The 17,033-nt window shown below is 41.1% G+C and overlaps 1 protein-coding gene across 3 annotated transcripts in view; it reads right to left on the bottom strand.

Moving 5' to 3' along the window:
• The window catches only part of LOC138526244 (arylsulfatase D-like), a 796,293-nt gene that overhangs the window by 695,669 nt on the left and 83,591 nt on the right, over window positions 1-17,033 (bottom strand). For all 3 annotated transcript variants that reach the window (XM_069636735.1, XM_069636736.1, XM_069636737.1), the window contains one exon: window positions 2,888-3,037. In XM_069636735.1, coding sequence (XP_069492836.1) covers window positions 2,888-3,037 — 150 coding nt within the window. The remainder of the gene's footprint in view (window positions 1-2,887; window positions 3,038-17,033) is intronic.

The raw sequence follows: 17,033 nt of genomic DNA, 5'->3' as shown, positions 1-17,033 counted from the left end.
GTGAGGAGAATGAGGTGATGAAGGAGGCTGAGGAATGAGCTTGGAGAGAGGTGGGTGGAGGGGACAGAGGTGGCGAGGAATGGTGAAAGATCACAAAGGTGTCAGTAGATAACATCAGTGGAGAATTTGGTTGGAAAAGGACCAGACAGGAGGGGAGTAAAGAGGGTGCAGAAAAGAGGCAGGAGTAAAGAATTGGAGAGGAAAAAGTCTTGTGGTGACAAAAGGTTAGAGGAGGAGGAAGAGTGTATTCAGGAGAAGGTTGCAGGTAACATCAGAAGTGAGGACGAGGGGTGGATTCAAAAGGTTTAAATAATAACAATGTATTTCTTATATAGCGGTACACATCCATAGGTCTCAGAGCACTTAAATAACAGAAGACATTATTATCCCGCAGAGTGGTACTCAATCTATCGACCTCAGTAGGATGAAAGGCTGAAGTACCCTGACAGGATTCGAATCTGACACATCAGGCTGCGCACAAATATAAGGAGTACTTAGCTCACTGTGCTATCTGACCGGCTAATGTGGTTGTAGACTGTCCTGAATGGGAACCATCCCAGAGAACAGGATATTTTACTGTGTTAGTTATCAGTAGAGAGGTTTTCACAGTTTTACAAATTTGGAACACTTAGGTTTTCACTGTATGGTAGAAGGGTAACCCACAGGTTTTGGACCCCTTGCTCTCTGTGTCCTAGAAAGACATAGTGTTACCTCAGTGTTGATCCCCAACAAGGCAGAACCATGTGTCTGTGCTTGCTGTTGGTATTCTTTTTCAGTGTAGAATTGTCTAGCATTTCAGTGATGGGTTGTCCTTGTGGGCAGGGATAGAGTGATATGCAAATAGGTATTTCTCCTCTGTGAATTATGTGTAAAATGTGGTTTTGGACCTTCTCAGTGGGATCCATCCCAGAGAACAAGTAATTTGACTGTGCTAGTTCTCAATAGAGGTGGTCCCTCAATTTTCAAGTAATCACAAAGAGGTCCTAAGCATATAGGGAAAGTGTCATCAAGGAGTGTACTTGTTTTAGCCCACTGTTGTAATTTACCTTAAGAAACTTTCTTCAGTATAACTTTTGTTCATCTGATATTGATCCCTGTCATCTGCATAACAGGATTGGATCTCCCGGCTTGTATTTGACTTACATTGTTTTCCAAAAGAGTCGAATTTAAATGTGTTAAACATGTAAAAAATATAAATTGTTATGGGAACAGAAAACAGATTAGGAAATGTGTCGCTATAGCATATGTTAATTAGATTGACTTGAGTGACCATTAAAATGTTAGCTAATAACTTGGAATGAGCTTTTACCACTGTGATTAACAGTATTTTAAATAATATCTGCTACAAGGCTGCATGACTGGGTGTTCTAACTGAGGTAAGCTTATTATGAAATATACATGTCACAGTGATTGTCATGAGACTATATTCGTGCTTGGTTCAAAAAGTTTTGTTGAAGTAGCCTTATACAAATCAAAATGAATCCATTAGTAGTTGAAATGGCTAAGGATTTTGAAATACACAATATCATGGAATGCGAAGAATATTGTCTTTTTATTCCTTATTGTTCAGAAGAACAGCCAACACGTGTTTTGACCAGCTTGGTTGTTATCAAGGCCTGAATTACAAAGCTTTTGTCAGAAGCAAAGCGAGGAACATTAGCCTCGCGGACGGAAAGGAACACGGATTGTGCCCTTGGGGATTCAACCCCACATATACTCAGCACTTTGGATTAACCATAATAACTTGATTCTATCAAATGCATTACGGAGAAATCAACTATCTGAAGTGTTTACATATGCACATCTATCAAGACCTTTTCACCTGCCATTATTTTGTGATGAAGAGGCATCTCGCATTGATAAAAGGGATCGCCTAGCGACACCCCAACACTACTGAAGTGGGACGGACTAGTCCCTGAGATTGATCTTAACGTAATCCAATTCAGGCCTTCATAACGACCAAGCTGGTCGAAACACGTGCTGGCTGTTCTTCTGAACAATAAGGAATAAAAAGACAATATTCTTCGCATTCCATTATATTGTTTATTTCTTAAATTTCTTCTTAGCCATTTTAACTACTAATGGATTCATTTTGATTTGTATAAGACTATTTCAAAAAAATCTGTTTGAACCAAGCGTGAATATAGTCTCATGACAATCACTGTGACACTTGTAATTTTCAGATCCATAGTGGGTGGTTCTCAGTCATTGAGATTTTTGCTGCTGGTTATCTAGTTTAATTTCCATTTTGGAGAATAGCGCACAGTTACTCGTATCTTACCCATTGCCACATATTACTTTTATTATGAAATATAGCTATGAAAAGATCATCTTTGTTTTGACAGTGGGCTGTAAGAAGCAGAAAGTAAATGGCACTAGCTTTTTCTGCAAGTAAATTGATGTGAGAGGTAGCATTTGTAAAAACATGTACTGATATATGTAATCATATTAAATGCCCTGAATTGTTAAACTACAGAACAACTGTAAACTGGATGACTAAACCTGAACATGATACTTTTATGTTAGTCACTTAATCACACATTGGACCTTGAGTCTGTATCTATATGAGCAATCGTAAGAAATGTTTTTTTAGGGATGTGGAGACTGTCACATGATGAACTGCAATTGGAAGACCCATATCCAAATGCATGATCTTTGGATCCCTGAAGCCAAATAATGTCAACCTTTAAAACATTCTGCCACCAGTTTCAAACACATAATAATTTAATTAGAAAATATAAACAATATCCAGGTTTTTTTAAATTTCATCCCTTTTCCACATTATTCTTATTCATAGATATTCCTTCATTCTGAAATTTCTTATTTTTGGAATCGTTATAGCATAGTTGAAATTCATGAATGTGTTCTTCCTAGTAAATGTTTTTACCTGATGGTGTCATTGCCGTAGCAGCCAATGTCCCCGATACCGAGATCATCTGCTATTATCAGTAAAATATTTGGTTTGGAGGAAGTTGTAGCTGTTGATCCGCATGTCTTCAGAAAAAGGCAACCAAGTAGAATGATGGCCGAATTACTCCTGAAAAATACAACAAAGATTAACCAAATGTACCAACACTCAACTATTTTCAACATGCAGCTATTCTATTAATGACAGTCTTACTGCACATGCATGAAACCAGTGACCCCATTTTGACTGATCAATAAATACCTAAACACAAAGACATGTACTGTTAAATTCAGAAAGAGTTACTCTGCAGGTGCTGTTTCTTTTTGTTCATTGAGACAGAAAAGGATAAAAAAAATAAGAGAATTAACTAAACAACAAACCAAAGATGTGAATGCTCTAACAGCATAAGAATATAGATTGGGTTGTTGCAGGCTTAATATAAAACCATGAACCCAGAGTGATGAGGAGTATGAGAGCCTTGTGGTAAATTGATCCCAACATAATTTGAGTGAAGATGAACATGCTGTGTTGGAAAAATTACTTGGGTTTGTCACCACAAACATACATAATAGTTTTCTTTTTAGACACAAATTCTATGGCCTAATGCGGAAAATACACTTGAAACAATTTTTTGACCAAAAAAGAAAATGGGGAAAAATGGGGCAAAAATGAGAATGGGGAAGGGCCATGGAGGAAGGGGGAATTACCGCCCTGCCAACCCTGGAATGGGGTGGTAATTCCCCTTTCCTCCATGGGGCTACCGGTATGGTACTAGCAGCAACCATGGTGCTAATAGCACCATGGTTTACCGCCTTCTGTGTAATGAGGCCCATAGAGGGAGAATCTCTAAGAAAGAGGCAGAATGTCTAATAGTTGAAAAACCTAGGATACCACAGTTTTATGTCCTGCCCAAAATACACGAGTCTATGGAAACACATGCAGGGACATCCTATCGTGTCGGGAATAGACTCATTTATGGAACCGTTGTCAAAATTGGCTGATGTGTATTTAAAACCACTAGGGAAACAAATGAAGTATTTTGGACAAGACACAACTCAGGTGATTAAGTTGGTGGAGGCACCTGAATTCAACCATAATGAAGAAATATTAATTGGCCTGGACATAGTGCCATTGGACAGAAATATACCTCTAGTGGCCACAATATTGATTCTTGAAGAAAGGTTGCACCTCCACCAGAGGGAGGGTTTGACTCCAAACTCTTCTATACTATGTTGCGTAGTAGTAGTACTTACAGAAAATTATTTTATATTTAATAAAACATTCTACTAGCAAATACATGGTATGGCCTTGGGAGCTACTCTAGCTCCTAGGTTGATGAATTTGTATGTAGAGTCTGCTGAAGTCACTAAGATCCATGCAAAGGAGAACCCATATAAGCAGTACATCTGGTCATGGTTCCATTGTATTTGTGACATACTTATGATTTGGTCTGGCACTCTTGAATCTATCAAGTGGCTGAATACAGTTGATAGATATTTAATGATTCACCTCAACTCTAAGCATACAGTGATTGCATTTTTGGACAAAACAATTACCACAGTTGGTAGTCTTAACAGTTTGTTGGTAAAACTCTTTATGGCATTACTAGTGTACAGTTCTGTGAACACGGGCCAAAGTGCAGGTTTTCATAGACATGCTAGTACCACTATATACCCTAAGCCAACAGCTCCCTCTAGCGGTGACAAGAGGTGAAGCTATGCAAATTGGCATTGTGTCTATGTATACTAAGGCAACAGCTGCCCCTAGCAGTGACAACAGGCGAAGCTACTGCATCGGACAAGCATATAGGGACAAACATACATCTGGCCTTTTATTATATTGTTAGATTCTAGCTTCTAACCTAAACACCTGAAGGACAAATTACCAATGAGCCAGTTCCTGTGACTGAAAATAAATAATACTTTTAAACAAGATTTGAATGAAGAGGCAGATAAGCTGCACGCAAAATGGTATAAGCAAGTTTATCCACAAAAGCTCACGAGAGAAGCCCATAAAAGGGCAAAATAGAGAAGCTTTACTTGAATATAGACTCAAAGAAAAAAGAAAAGGGAGATTCAGTGTTTTTTGTAAGTACATATAGTAATCTTTCTAACAATATTAACAAAAAAAATAAAAAAGAACAGGCATATTTTGTAAAGTGGAAAGTGCCCTGTTGAGAGACCTATTTTCTGCATTCAGATGAAGCAACAATATTAAAAGCCCAATCATGCAAAATGACATACGTTTGAAATTGAAAAAACAACCAACGCTTACAGAGACATGGGGCCTGGCGCCAGTTCTTAGATACACCATGCGGCAAATGCACTTGCTGTGGAGAGACTACTATAGTGTGCTGAAGTAGACCTAGGTATTGCAAGAATGTGTAAGCAAAATTATTTTACCAATTGTGAATCCACAATGATTGTTTACGCAATTTGGTGTTAAATTCCCCAAAACTTGAATAACAGAACACAAGAGCTGTATGAAGAAGAATGACATCACAGCACTGCTGGTTAGACATTTTATTGAATTCACCCATCCGGCTGACGAATTACAGTGGACTGTCCTATATAAAATAAAAGCAAGTCTGGACACTAATGTGTACAAAAGAAAGCTATTCAGAAAACAACAAAGAGTTCATTTTTCTGACCCAGAGTACTGTGAACGGTTTAAATTAACAAAGACACTGGAATAGGCTCTGTGTCCATTGTTAGAGCTTGAGGGTGAAAATGAGCACAATACATTAAAGGGGCGAGACTGAGACGAGAACGAGTGGCCTAAGTCCTATGAGGATTCCATAAGAAGGGACGACTAACTAAAAGAAAGCATGTTGTTTAAAAACGCTTCGTGATGACGACTCGTGGATGAACAGAACCAAGTAGAAACTCCGGAACTGGAAAGCGAAACAAGCCCTGTTGGAGAAGTATGCATGCGCTGAGAGGTGAGTTCATGGCTGGGAGTAGACTATGCTGTCATTACAGATAGAAGGCAACCGAGTAACCAAAAAGAGTTTGGCTAGTGCATTCAAAGGAGGTTTTGCCCTATGCGGCTTGTTGCCGGGCACTTTGTAAAGGTTTGGACCGAGAAAAAAAGACGGTATTTGAGATTCTCCAATAAATATTTTCTGACGTAAGCATGCAGTCAATTCGAATCTGAGAGTAGGCTTTTTAAAAAATGTTAGTGTTTCTTGGTTAAATCATAACCTTTTAACACTGATGACAAATTCATAAAACATAATCGTCATGTGATTATTACATAGTTGAAATATGTAAAGTAAAGAAACATAATAAAATACATGATGTTAGAGAACAAAAGCAAATATCAAAAATAGTATACCCTAAAAACAGTAACTCATCTATGTTGTAACAATCTTAAGTAAACAATTAATCTCATTAACAATCTTAATGTCTAAAAAACAATTTCCTACAACAATCAGTCATTAAGATTCTTAAAACATCTCTCTCATCACACATATGACTCATTTCGTTGTTATAGATTAATTAGTTTGACCAATTCCTGACAGATATAATACATAGTGAAATTCAGAACCTGTTATTCGCCTGTGTGTAAAGAAGCCCAACAATGATCCATTTGTATGTTGTTTATATCATGGAAGTGATCACTAAATCCCTTTATATACAGTGGGCCTCATTACGAGTCCGGCGGTAACCGAGCCGGAAAAACCGTCAGGTTACCGCCGGAGTCGTATTACTCGGAATCACTGGGGCATTACAACCCCAGTGACCCGGTAATTCTGGAGGCGGAATTCGGTAAATCACAATTCCCATGGAGTCCAATAGGACTCCATGGGAATGGGGAAGTGGAAACTGCGGCACCATTCTGTAATGGTGCCGGTGCTTCCACGTCCGCCTGCAGGCGGGTGGTGTTAAACCCGCCAGGTCAGACCTGGCGGGAGTGACACCTCCCGCATGCAGGACTCAGAATCAGCTGGTCCGGAAAGAACAGTGGTGGCAGATTTACCACCACCGTTCTTTCCGGACTGGCTGACTCGTAATGAGGCCCAGTCTCTCTAAATTAGGGCAGCCAGTCAAGAGGTGGCGGGACGTGTCCAACTCCAATATTCATATTCTACGCAGATGTTCTTGATACGGAATATGGGCCCAAGCACCAATCGGTTAACATGTAGGTAATTGTTCCAACCACAGCTGCATGATAAAACGTCTGACCTTTGCATTTAAAACATAACTAAAAGGAGTATTGACAGGAAACCCTTGCTGCAAGTACAGAGAATACAATACTTTCACAGTAAGTTTCCTTTTATTGTTAGCCTTGGTGTGGGACACAGATATCTCCTTAATTTCCCTTTATGCACAATCTAAGTTCATTGATGGAATAAAAGTGAAACCAATTACCCCATAGACATTTCTAATCTTGCTGAGCCAGGTCTTAACAGCCCCTGTCCAACAGACACCTTTCAGGATGTCTATTAAATTGGAATATATGGAAGCTTTATTTTCATCATTGTGGAGCATCTTTAATAAGAAAAGAAGCTACCAGGAATCGTTTTCTTAGTAGATAAAGAAAGAAGTCCCAGTTCACTGCAAATAGCTTCTACAGGGGTTGAATTCAACAGACCCAAGGTAGTGTACCATAGTTTTTCTTCTTACACATCTAGCCAATTACCTTACTGCTTGTACAGATTTCTAAAGCATATAAATTGCACATCACAATGCTAGCTCTATATATCTGGAGTAACCCTTCAATGGAGTAGCCTCCTTTATATGCCACAAAACTCTTAACAGATGCAAATCCAGGGTAGGATTCCAGGTATTAAAAACAGGAATTCCCAGAAATATACGTATTTATTTACTAACTTAATGGATGCATTATCTATTTTCAAATTAAACTCAACAATCTTCTTTTTGTTAGCCTTAATGATCATGACTTGTGTCTTCTTTTGGTTGATGATTAGATTATTCTTAATGGAAAACCTAAGCAGAGCATTGAGACTGTGTTGGTGCCCTATGGGTGTACGGTCAACAATGACCGTATCCGGAGGGCCCAAGAGAGCACGTCCAAGTATGGTGGACTCTATGTGAGCTCAGAGAGTTAGCCTACATAAATCCTGATAAATACCGAATTGGAACCAGCTTCAGCCCAATAGAAGGTGCCCTAGAGCCCATCCGAAGGTGTCTCTGCCAATCAGAAATGTGCAGAGAGTGTTGGGCAAGGTTTGAGCCAGATCGGTAGGAATACTGTGCCTCTGTCAAACCCGCTGCTGAAGTGCGTGTGAGGGGCTGATGACTGTAACTGCCATGCCCAATGGGCCATCCAGACTGTCAGGAGGACAGGCAATGCTGGATCACCGGCACAGTGGGATTGGTCCGGTGAAGGTGGCTGGTGGCCCAGATCCTGGCACCGGAGCCGTTAGGTGGTGCAGCCCGGCCACCTCGTGCTCAGCCTGAATGGGGACGGCTGGTGTGGTGAGATCCTACACCCTCCGCAGTCTGCTGGGTCCCTTGAAGGCAAAATAGGCGTGGGTGAGAGGCAGGCCTGCAACTGCTAGGCCTGGCTCCCTGCTGGATTTAGACAGTGGTGAATCCTGTGATTTGCGTGCAATTTGGATTCCCTTGTGGATCGGTGTGGCATCATGTTGGTGGTTGCTCACTCCCCCTTCCCAAGTCTCCCTTGCCTCGGCATCCAGCTTCTTGGACCGTCCATTGCAGGATTTAGAGCCTGGCCCTGACAGTAAAAGGGGCCGCACGGAATCGCAGACAGGGATTCATTGACAGTGGTAACCGGAATGGGCCACTGGATTTTAGAGCATAAGACTCTGCTTACAAGAGGGGTGGGGGCCACTTTGGGTTGGCAAGTTTGTGCCTGGCTACCTAAGTGAATTCCAGCAGTCCGTACTTTATTGGGCCGCCTGTGAAAGGTCTGTGCTCGGCTTCCTTTTCAACCATTACCCCTGCTAACTGTTGGGGTTCCTTGTGCTTGTCCTCCTGTTGCTCTTTGGATCCAATATGGAAAAGACAAATTGCAGAAAAAGCTCTCCTTTGAGGGAGGCTCAACTGCCAGGACACCCCAAGCATTGCTACAAAAGATGGGCCAGAGGCCCGATGGGTCTGATGGAGGCGAGGTGGCCCTGGAGAGGGTCTCCAACATCAAGGAGATCCTTCTGCAGCTCAAGGCTGGTAGAGGCTGGCGGGACTCCAAGTTGAACTCTCTTTCATCTAAGGTGGATATGCTGCAGGGATAAGGGAACGCCAAGTTCCCCTTAGGATGGAAGAATTTGTAGAAACCCTCTGCAAAACTGTCTTTGGTGGAGACAATCTATCCTCCCTGTTTGTGATTGAGAGGGTAGACTAAATTCCAGCGACAAGGCTGCTGCCGGGGGCTCCCCCACATCCCATCATCGCGCGTCTCCTCAATTACAGAGATCAAAACACTATTCTCCATTTAGCATGACAAAAGGGGGAGCTGAACTATTACAGAGACAAATTCTACATTTTACCAGACTTCTCATCAAATATTCAGGCCTCTAGAAGATCATTTGTGGGGTGAAACGCAGACTCTGCGATAACGATATATGATATTCCATGCTCTTCCCAGCTAAACCCTGAGTCCAGTTTGAGGGGAAAACTCATTTCTTTACATCTCTGCAGTCAGCCACCTCCTTTCTCGATCGACAGGACAGTACGAATACCGACCATGAGGCCTAGGCACAGCACCAGGAATCAAGGCCTGGTGGGCCAGGTGGACCCCTGAATGCCTAGTTGATTTGGAGGCTAGGTCATGCCTTGGAAGATACTATATTCGATGCTACTATGAAGGCAGAACTTTTATCCTACTGACTTGAACTGTTCAGTGGATGTTTTGGTTCCTCGTTCACCCTGTGTTGGTGTGGGCTGGTCTGTACTGGGTTGGGCACTAGCCCTCTGAGCACAGCATTTGTTCTATGTTGGTAACCGGGTAGAATCTGCGGGGGTGTATTTCAGGCAAATTGGAGGTCCCCGTATGGGTGGGGAGGTAGGGAAACTTGTTGGGGTAGGTTTTTTTGTTTTTTTTGTCATCCAAGAGCTGTTACTGAAGTGAACCCATGGCTTGGTTCAAGAGACTTTCTGACACGAGTGGCAGAGATGTCATTTTCGCATGCTCTGATTTCTTTTGTTTCCCAGGATGCCCTTCAAGATAGCTACAAGGAAAATTAGGGGGGCAATCAACCCTCTAAAACTAGGAAAATTCCGCAATACTTGTGAAGGCACAAGGCGGATGTGGCATTCGTTCAGGAGACACAACTTGCACTCTCCACGGAATCATGCTGGGCCTTTCACTGGGGTTGCCACAGATATTATCCCTTCTACTAGATTTATTAGAGGGGAGTAGCGATCCTGATAAGCAAAGTCATAAAATTCTGATTGTTAGAATTGAAAAAGGATGATGAGAGGAGGGCTTTGATGGCCTGTGATGTTCTGGAGTGAGTGAAGGCGACAATGGTTGATACCTATGGACAGGATTGATTTTTTTTATTGGGTATCGGTTAATCTGGCCATGTGCAGTGATCCTACAGTTGTGTGAGGGGTGGTGGATTTCAACGCTGTCCTTGACCCAGCTCCTAATAGATCTGGTGGCAACAAGGGATCTCAGTCCAAGGCGGGTTGGTGGATTTTGGATATCTGTGAGATCGACGATTAGTGGACATGTGTAAGATGCAACACTGGGATGTCTGTGATTACACTTTACATTCACAGGTACAGGGGTCGAGCTCCAGACTTGATTATTTATTGATGTCCCACAATGGGTGGGGGTTTCCCTGGCCGAGTGTTAGATTCTTCCCAAAGCTCTGTCCTGTCCTGTCATTCCCCGGTCGTTTTGGACTGCAGTGTTGTTGGGGAACCAGTGGGAACGAGGCCCTGACGTTTCAAGTGTGATGCCCTGGCGGACACGGTTTTTCATCAAGACCTGCATGATCAGATCATGACATTTCTAGACCATAATATGGGTTAAGTCACCTCGCAGGGGGTGCTCTGGGACTGTTTAAAAGGGGAATCTGCATGGCTAAGGAAAACGGGTTACTCCGATTGATTAGGAAAGGATTAGCTGTTAACGAAAAAGAAACTGAAGGAGCTGGAGTTGGAGTATGCTTCTTATGCAGACCTCAAAGTGGGACTGTGGCATTTGAAGATGACTTTGGGTTTACCTGGGAGTCTGCTAGTACTCAATATTTAGTAGTTTAAATCTCCCAAGCTCCGTACACATTGTTCTGTGAGAACTATGGCAGAGCCATCAGTTCTGTTCAAGACTTAGTGGCGAGGTGGTACTCCCTTCCTAGCACACTGATGGGCCGCATCTAGATAGTTAAAATAATAATAATAATAATAATAGTCATTGGTTATTTATAACATGCTTGATTGTCTTGCCCAAATTCCACTATTTCTTTTTCAATAATACCCTATTTCTTTCTACCAACTTCTTTCTCTGTCTGCAGGGGATCATTACAAATTTAATCTGGGCTGGGTAACAAGCCAGGGTAACCATTGACTCGGCCTTATTAAAAAGGGGGGGTTAGCATGGCCGGATTTGGGTCTGTATCATTGAGTGGCGCAAAAGCATTATTTGGTGTTTTGGTATTCCACACATTTCATTCGACCGCACGTCCAGGTGGAAATGGCGCCGGCGGCCCCCAATCTTATATGATCAGTGAACATAGGTGCCTTGAAGGCGAGGATGGGATCCGTGCATATTGTGAATGTCACCTGTGCAATTTGGTGCAAAGTGGCTCGCAAGATGGGCATTGATATTCCTTTTTCCCTGTCACTTCCTGCTAGTTATATAGGTAGAATGGCAATTACGGGGGAGGGGTCCTACATACAGTTAGTGGAGAAAATCAGCATACTAGCCTTTGGTGATGTTTTTGAAGATTACACATTCATATCGATGCAACAGTTGAAAAACAGAGGTGGGACTATTTCATTAGACAAATGTATGTACTTTTGAGTGCACTTATCATTGATGAACAGCTCGATCTGTACCCTATGTTGGCTATGATGGGTTGCAGAAGACTCCTACCCCGGCCCATACAGAGACTGACTGGCAGGGGGTGGCTATGTCATGGTGGAAAGGCCCCCAGCCCAATGTGTAGTCTTGGTAGGAAGATGTGGCATATTGCCACGATATGGAAAGGGCATTCATCCGCAGCATCCGTTTGCATGTTCGCCCGCCCGCCTAAGGTATGGGCACCATATCTACAATACCTGCTAACTGCTTGAGGACTAGCTTGCATCATGGTTGAATATTCATTGGCTCTGTGGGGTTGAATATGTATCATGATTATTGTGGATTGCTGTTCGTTCTGGACGCCTAGGTTGTGGGTTGTTGTTATTGTATAATCAAAAATGAATTTTTAAAAAAAGCATGACTGTATCATCTGCATAGGACAACCACGCTATATGTTGTTGCCCTACCTTCAGAGGAAAATGATGGTATGTTTGCAGCTCCTCATGTATCTGCGAAATATAAATTGTAAAAAATTGGGGCAAGAGTACAACCTTACTTCAGCCCATGTTTAAATATGTCAGAGTCCATAAATGAGACAACGTACTGAATCTTTTTCTGAATCCAGATTGTTGATTGCTGAACCCATTATGGTTTAAAATCCATGTATTCATCTCTGCTAACAAAAAGTGAGAGACTATTTTAGAAATTGAATCGGCCATAGCAAGAAGATGATAATTGGAAGGTAATTCACTTTTTAAAAACGGGTATCAGAATTGACCTTTTTCAACTATCCGGAATGTCCTCAGTGTTAATGATCCAGGACATTTTTTTATAATTAATTAAAGCCCAAGTTTTGAGATCTTTCTAAATTAGTATGTTTGAAATCCCATCTGGGCAAGGGGCCGTAGATGGTTGACCTTACAGATTACACTCTCAATATCTTCTATCGTAACATTTAAGCATTTAAGTGATCATTAACATAGGTCCAACCTCAATTCACTGGAGCCCCTATAAGAAGATCTTTATGATATAATTGGGTAATTAACTGTATCTAGTCGTTTTTAGCAATAGGATTAATTTCTCTTTTACCAGAAGAAACTGCAGTATGCCTGTTAAATATCGCCCAAACTTTCCTAGAGTATCTACTGTGGAGAGCATTAAATATGGTCTCCCATTGGGCTGTGGCAGTGGAACCTTTATGTACTTTGAGAACATTTTTGTATTTGGTCTTTAAACTGGCTATAGTTTTTTTGTGTATCCATTTGAGTGAGTTGCATTTTTGTCATGCATTTTAAGTCAATTTTAAGCTGTCTCGTTTTAGACACAATTATAGCATCACATACCTTAGCACCAATATCTGACTTGCAATTATATTTCTTTTACATATTCGCTATCATATCTAGCATCAATTCAGACCTTCTATAATATTCATTCATGTCATGGAGAATTGGCTTACCCCAGTGATAAATTGCTGTATAGCCAGGTACTTGAATACAGCTATATTTCGTTCAGTCCAATTGACTCCATTACCGGCCACATTTAGCCTGTATGACCCCATAATATTTAATTTTTTTGTTCTATCACTTTGATATTAAAGCATGAACTTAATCACAACATGGTCACACAGAGTTGTCGGTAACAATTGAAAATCCATAACATGGTTGAACACTACATTCGGCAGCAAAATAAAATCGATCCAAGAATATTTGCGACCATTGGACCATGTACACCAGGGAGGATCAGTGCATCATGTTTCTTCATTAATTGCATTAAACAGTAACTTGCAATAAAAACGGAAATATCCTTAGTATAATCCATTAACTCCTCGTACCCAATGTCTACAACAATGACTCCATGCGCATTTTTAATCTAATTATTATCTGGATCGCAAATCCTATGCTTTTGTCCAAAGAGAAACGCTGAACATTTAGATCACCAATATTTATAAAAATGATTTCCAAAGTGTAACATGGCCCACTCAGTTAAACACGGGCAATATTCAAGCTATTATACTTGTTTCCAGGCGGATTGTAAACATTAATAGATAAAACTACCTGCAGAATATTAACATTCTGAATGGATGGGTAAACTCAAACACGTTATTGTAGTTCTTTGCTCCGATTATGAGTCCTGCAAAGCATCTGCCCCAGTTATTATCTCTGGCTGCCCTTTGCACAACCTGATATCCATCTAATAAATAATTACTAATCAGCCAGGTCTTCTGTACCAGAAACAGATCAGCATCGAGCAATAAAGACTGACCTAACCTTTTTTGAGTAGAAAAATGAAAAAATTGGTTATTCCAAGACATAACAACCAAGGGTTTACAACACTAAGTGTAACATCATGCCACAGCATCCAATTTTCTTTCTTCAGTATTATAATCTTCCAATGAAGGACCGGCATGCAATTTTAGGGCAGTCACAATTGTCTAGCCAAGTGTTTCAATTTCAGAGGTAGCAAGTTTAGTAGCCTTCCCTACCAATTTGTTTACTTTCCATTGGTGCATCTGCTCGACCTCTGGGCTTCTAGCTAGCTCAAACCCAATCTAACAATCTCATAATAACTAGATTTAATTAACATGTCAACCCCAGTGGAAAAAAATGGACATGAGTCCCGCTTGCTTCCAATTTATGTATTCAGGACCTCTACTTAAAATAAAATATCATGAGTCATTATGTCTTGCAACTGTGGTACTCAATGTAACAATAGGCAAACCTGTGCTGGTTTAGATAGAGACTACTGGTGGTTGCATTTGACTCCAAAAACGTTATCTTTTTAGTAGCACTATTTTTATCGCCCCATTGATCTTCAAGGACTTCATGTAAAATATTAGCTGGAGTTTGGTGAGAGGGCCCCCACAGTATTATTAACTGCAGAGGAAATCCTCTCCGTTTTCCTCTCTCCAGATCCAGTAAGAGAAGTAATTTGTTCACTACTTGACATTTGCACAACACTCAATGAAATTATAGGCTGTGCTTGATTTTTGTTAAATAACCATGCATCCAGAGTGCCAGGTTTAGTTTTATTTAACATCCACACATGCCACGAGTCCGAGTTAGCAATTGGCACAAGATCAAGACAGGGCTGAGTTTCCCTGCATTCTAAGTCTCAAGGAAATGTCTTAGCCAGCGGAACCCTTTGCTCTCTCAGGCATGGATGAAATGGCTTTGGTCTGCCTCTTTTCGTTAGCACACTTTCTTTTCTGTGGGAGTCGAGAAGACCTATTTTTATTTGTCGTTCTCTCGATTTTAACAATGGAAGACTACTGGCAATTCTCGGAAGCCTGAATCAGAATTGACTGCAAGGAGGTTGTAGCTAATAACTCCCCAGTAAATACAACAGGTTCTTGTATGACTACATCTGCGGACACAGAACCCCTGTTAACCTTGTCAACATTGGGGCCTGCAGTATCCATATTCAGGTCTCAGGAGGATAGCTCAGGGGCAATGTGCTCACATTAGAAGCAAGACGACACGGAGCAGCACAAGTTCAATCCCCGGAGCCTCACTTAGAAACCACTGGATATTAAGCGTGTTATAAATAACCAATCATATCATATAATTGAAAGGACAATGTCACCCGAGCATGTGAAGCCACTCTTCACAATTTGCTGTTCTTTATAAATATTGTTGCACAAGGAGAAGAGGGCTTTCAAAATGATCATTGACTCAGGGTCTGAAAGGTCTTCCTCATCCGATGACTCTATCGACATACAAGAGGTATTATTTACAGGAGAAGATGTATAAATGCTCTCCGCAATATGTACTGAATCATGAAATTTAGACAGATTCGAATAATTCTTTCACTGCAGAACCAGTAGTATTTCCATTAGCTGTATCAATATGTTGAGCTGCATATAACTGTGGTACTCCTGCCACTTCTTTTCAGAGACTAAGACAAACATTCAGCAATTCATTATTATCTATTGGTTCTGAAATGGAAATAGCTGTCTGAGCCAGTAACGCCTGTGATCTCCATCACTAGAGGGGCCCCATCCACAGTAGATGTAAGGGTCTGTGGTTTGAGGTAAGCAGTGATTTTACCCTGAGTGTAGGTCATGACGATCCTCTTTTTTCAAACGATGTTCATAATATACGTGGGCTGTGCTGTCCTTGCCCACACTGGAGGCATGACGGGCAACTGTACATCCAGCTGCCTGAGCTCTCTCTACCCCTCATCTTACCTCTGTTTAATTTGCATCCATCTTGGTTCACCTTACTTGCATATTTTGTATACTGCACCTTTACTTTACCCTTAGGTGAATTACCTATGGCTGGTAGCTTGTTTGTTGTTAGAAAATCAAGTGTGTGCATTCAACATTATTTAAATAAAAAGGCTTCTTTTTCACCTTTCCACCTTTTTTCTTTCTACACTGTGCATAAAGGTGCAAAAGTGCTTCATTCAGGTTTTTAGACAGGTTTGGGCTTGGACCCCACAGCCATTACCCCCTCTTCCCTCTCCTTTCTGCACTTGCACGTTCCCTTCTTCATCTTCCCCCTCTGCTCTTAATATTGTTTTTAATTTATTTCCCACTCTCCCTGCCTCCCTGCCCTGTGGGCGCTTTGAAACAGTATATTCCTATTGTATAAGCGCCTACAGGCCTCCAGATAAGGTGGGTACTAGGCCTTTTTACGCATGAAAATCTTGTTAATACAACAGCTTTAATATTTTCCTGTGTACATTTACACACAAGTTTAGATCAGAGAACAGTGCAAAGGTCAGGTTACTTGACAGAAAGCAGAACGCTTCTTTTGATTTTTATCTACATGGATGTAATTCAAGCCATGGATAAAAGTCTCTGAAACAGAATTTATTTCTCTGAAGCCTTCTCTAAATCTGCACACTGTGATGAAAGGAATGGGTTCTTTCCATTCAGCTTCTACTGTGGTGTGTGTGGAGCAAACGGAAGCACTGTGCAAATTTGTTTCCTAGAATTTTAGCATTGTATAATTTATAAGATGGAAAACTAAGATGCATTTGAGCATTTATATTTTGTAGTGAAAGCAAACCAGTATGACAATTCCGGTGCTGTGTGCATAATCATCCAGAGGCAGATCATTTTTACACTTATAATTAAATTTACACTCTAATTATAAAATCAGTGTGTAAAGTGATGACTTCATTGTAAATGGCCAGTGGAAGCAGAGTCTTTGTTCAAGGGTGA

Source organism: Ambystoma mexicanum, chromosome 7p (assembly GCF_040938575.1).
Source record: "Ambystoma mexicanum isolate Mex_15411 chromosome 7p, UKY_AmexF1_1, whole genome shotgun sequence".
In the NCBI taxonomy this organism is placed as follows: Eukaryota; Metazoa; Chordata; class Amphibia; order Caudata; family Ambystomatidae; genus Ambystoma; species Ambystoma mexicanum.
The sequence above is the reverse complement of the archived record's forward strand: the minus strand, read 5'-3'. Positions and strand labels throughout refer to the sequence as shown.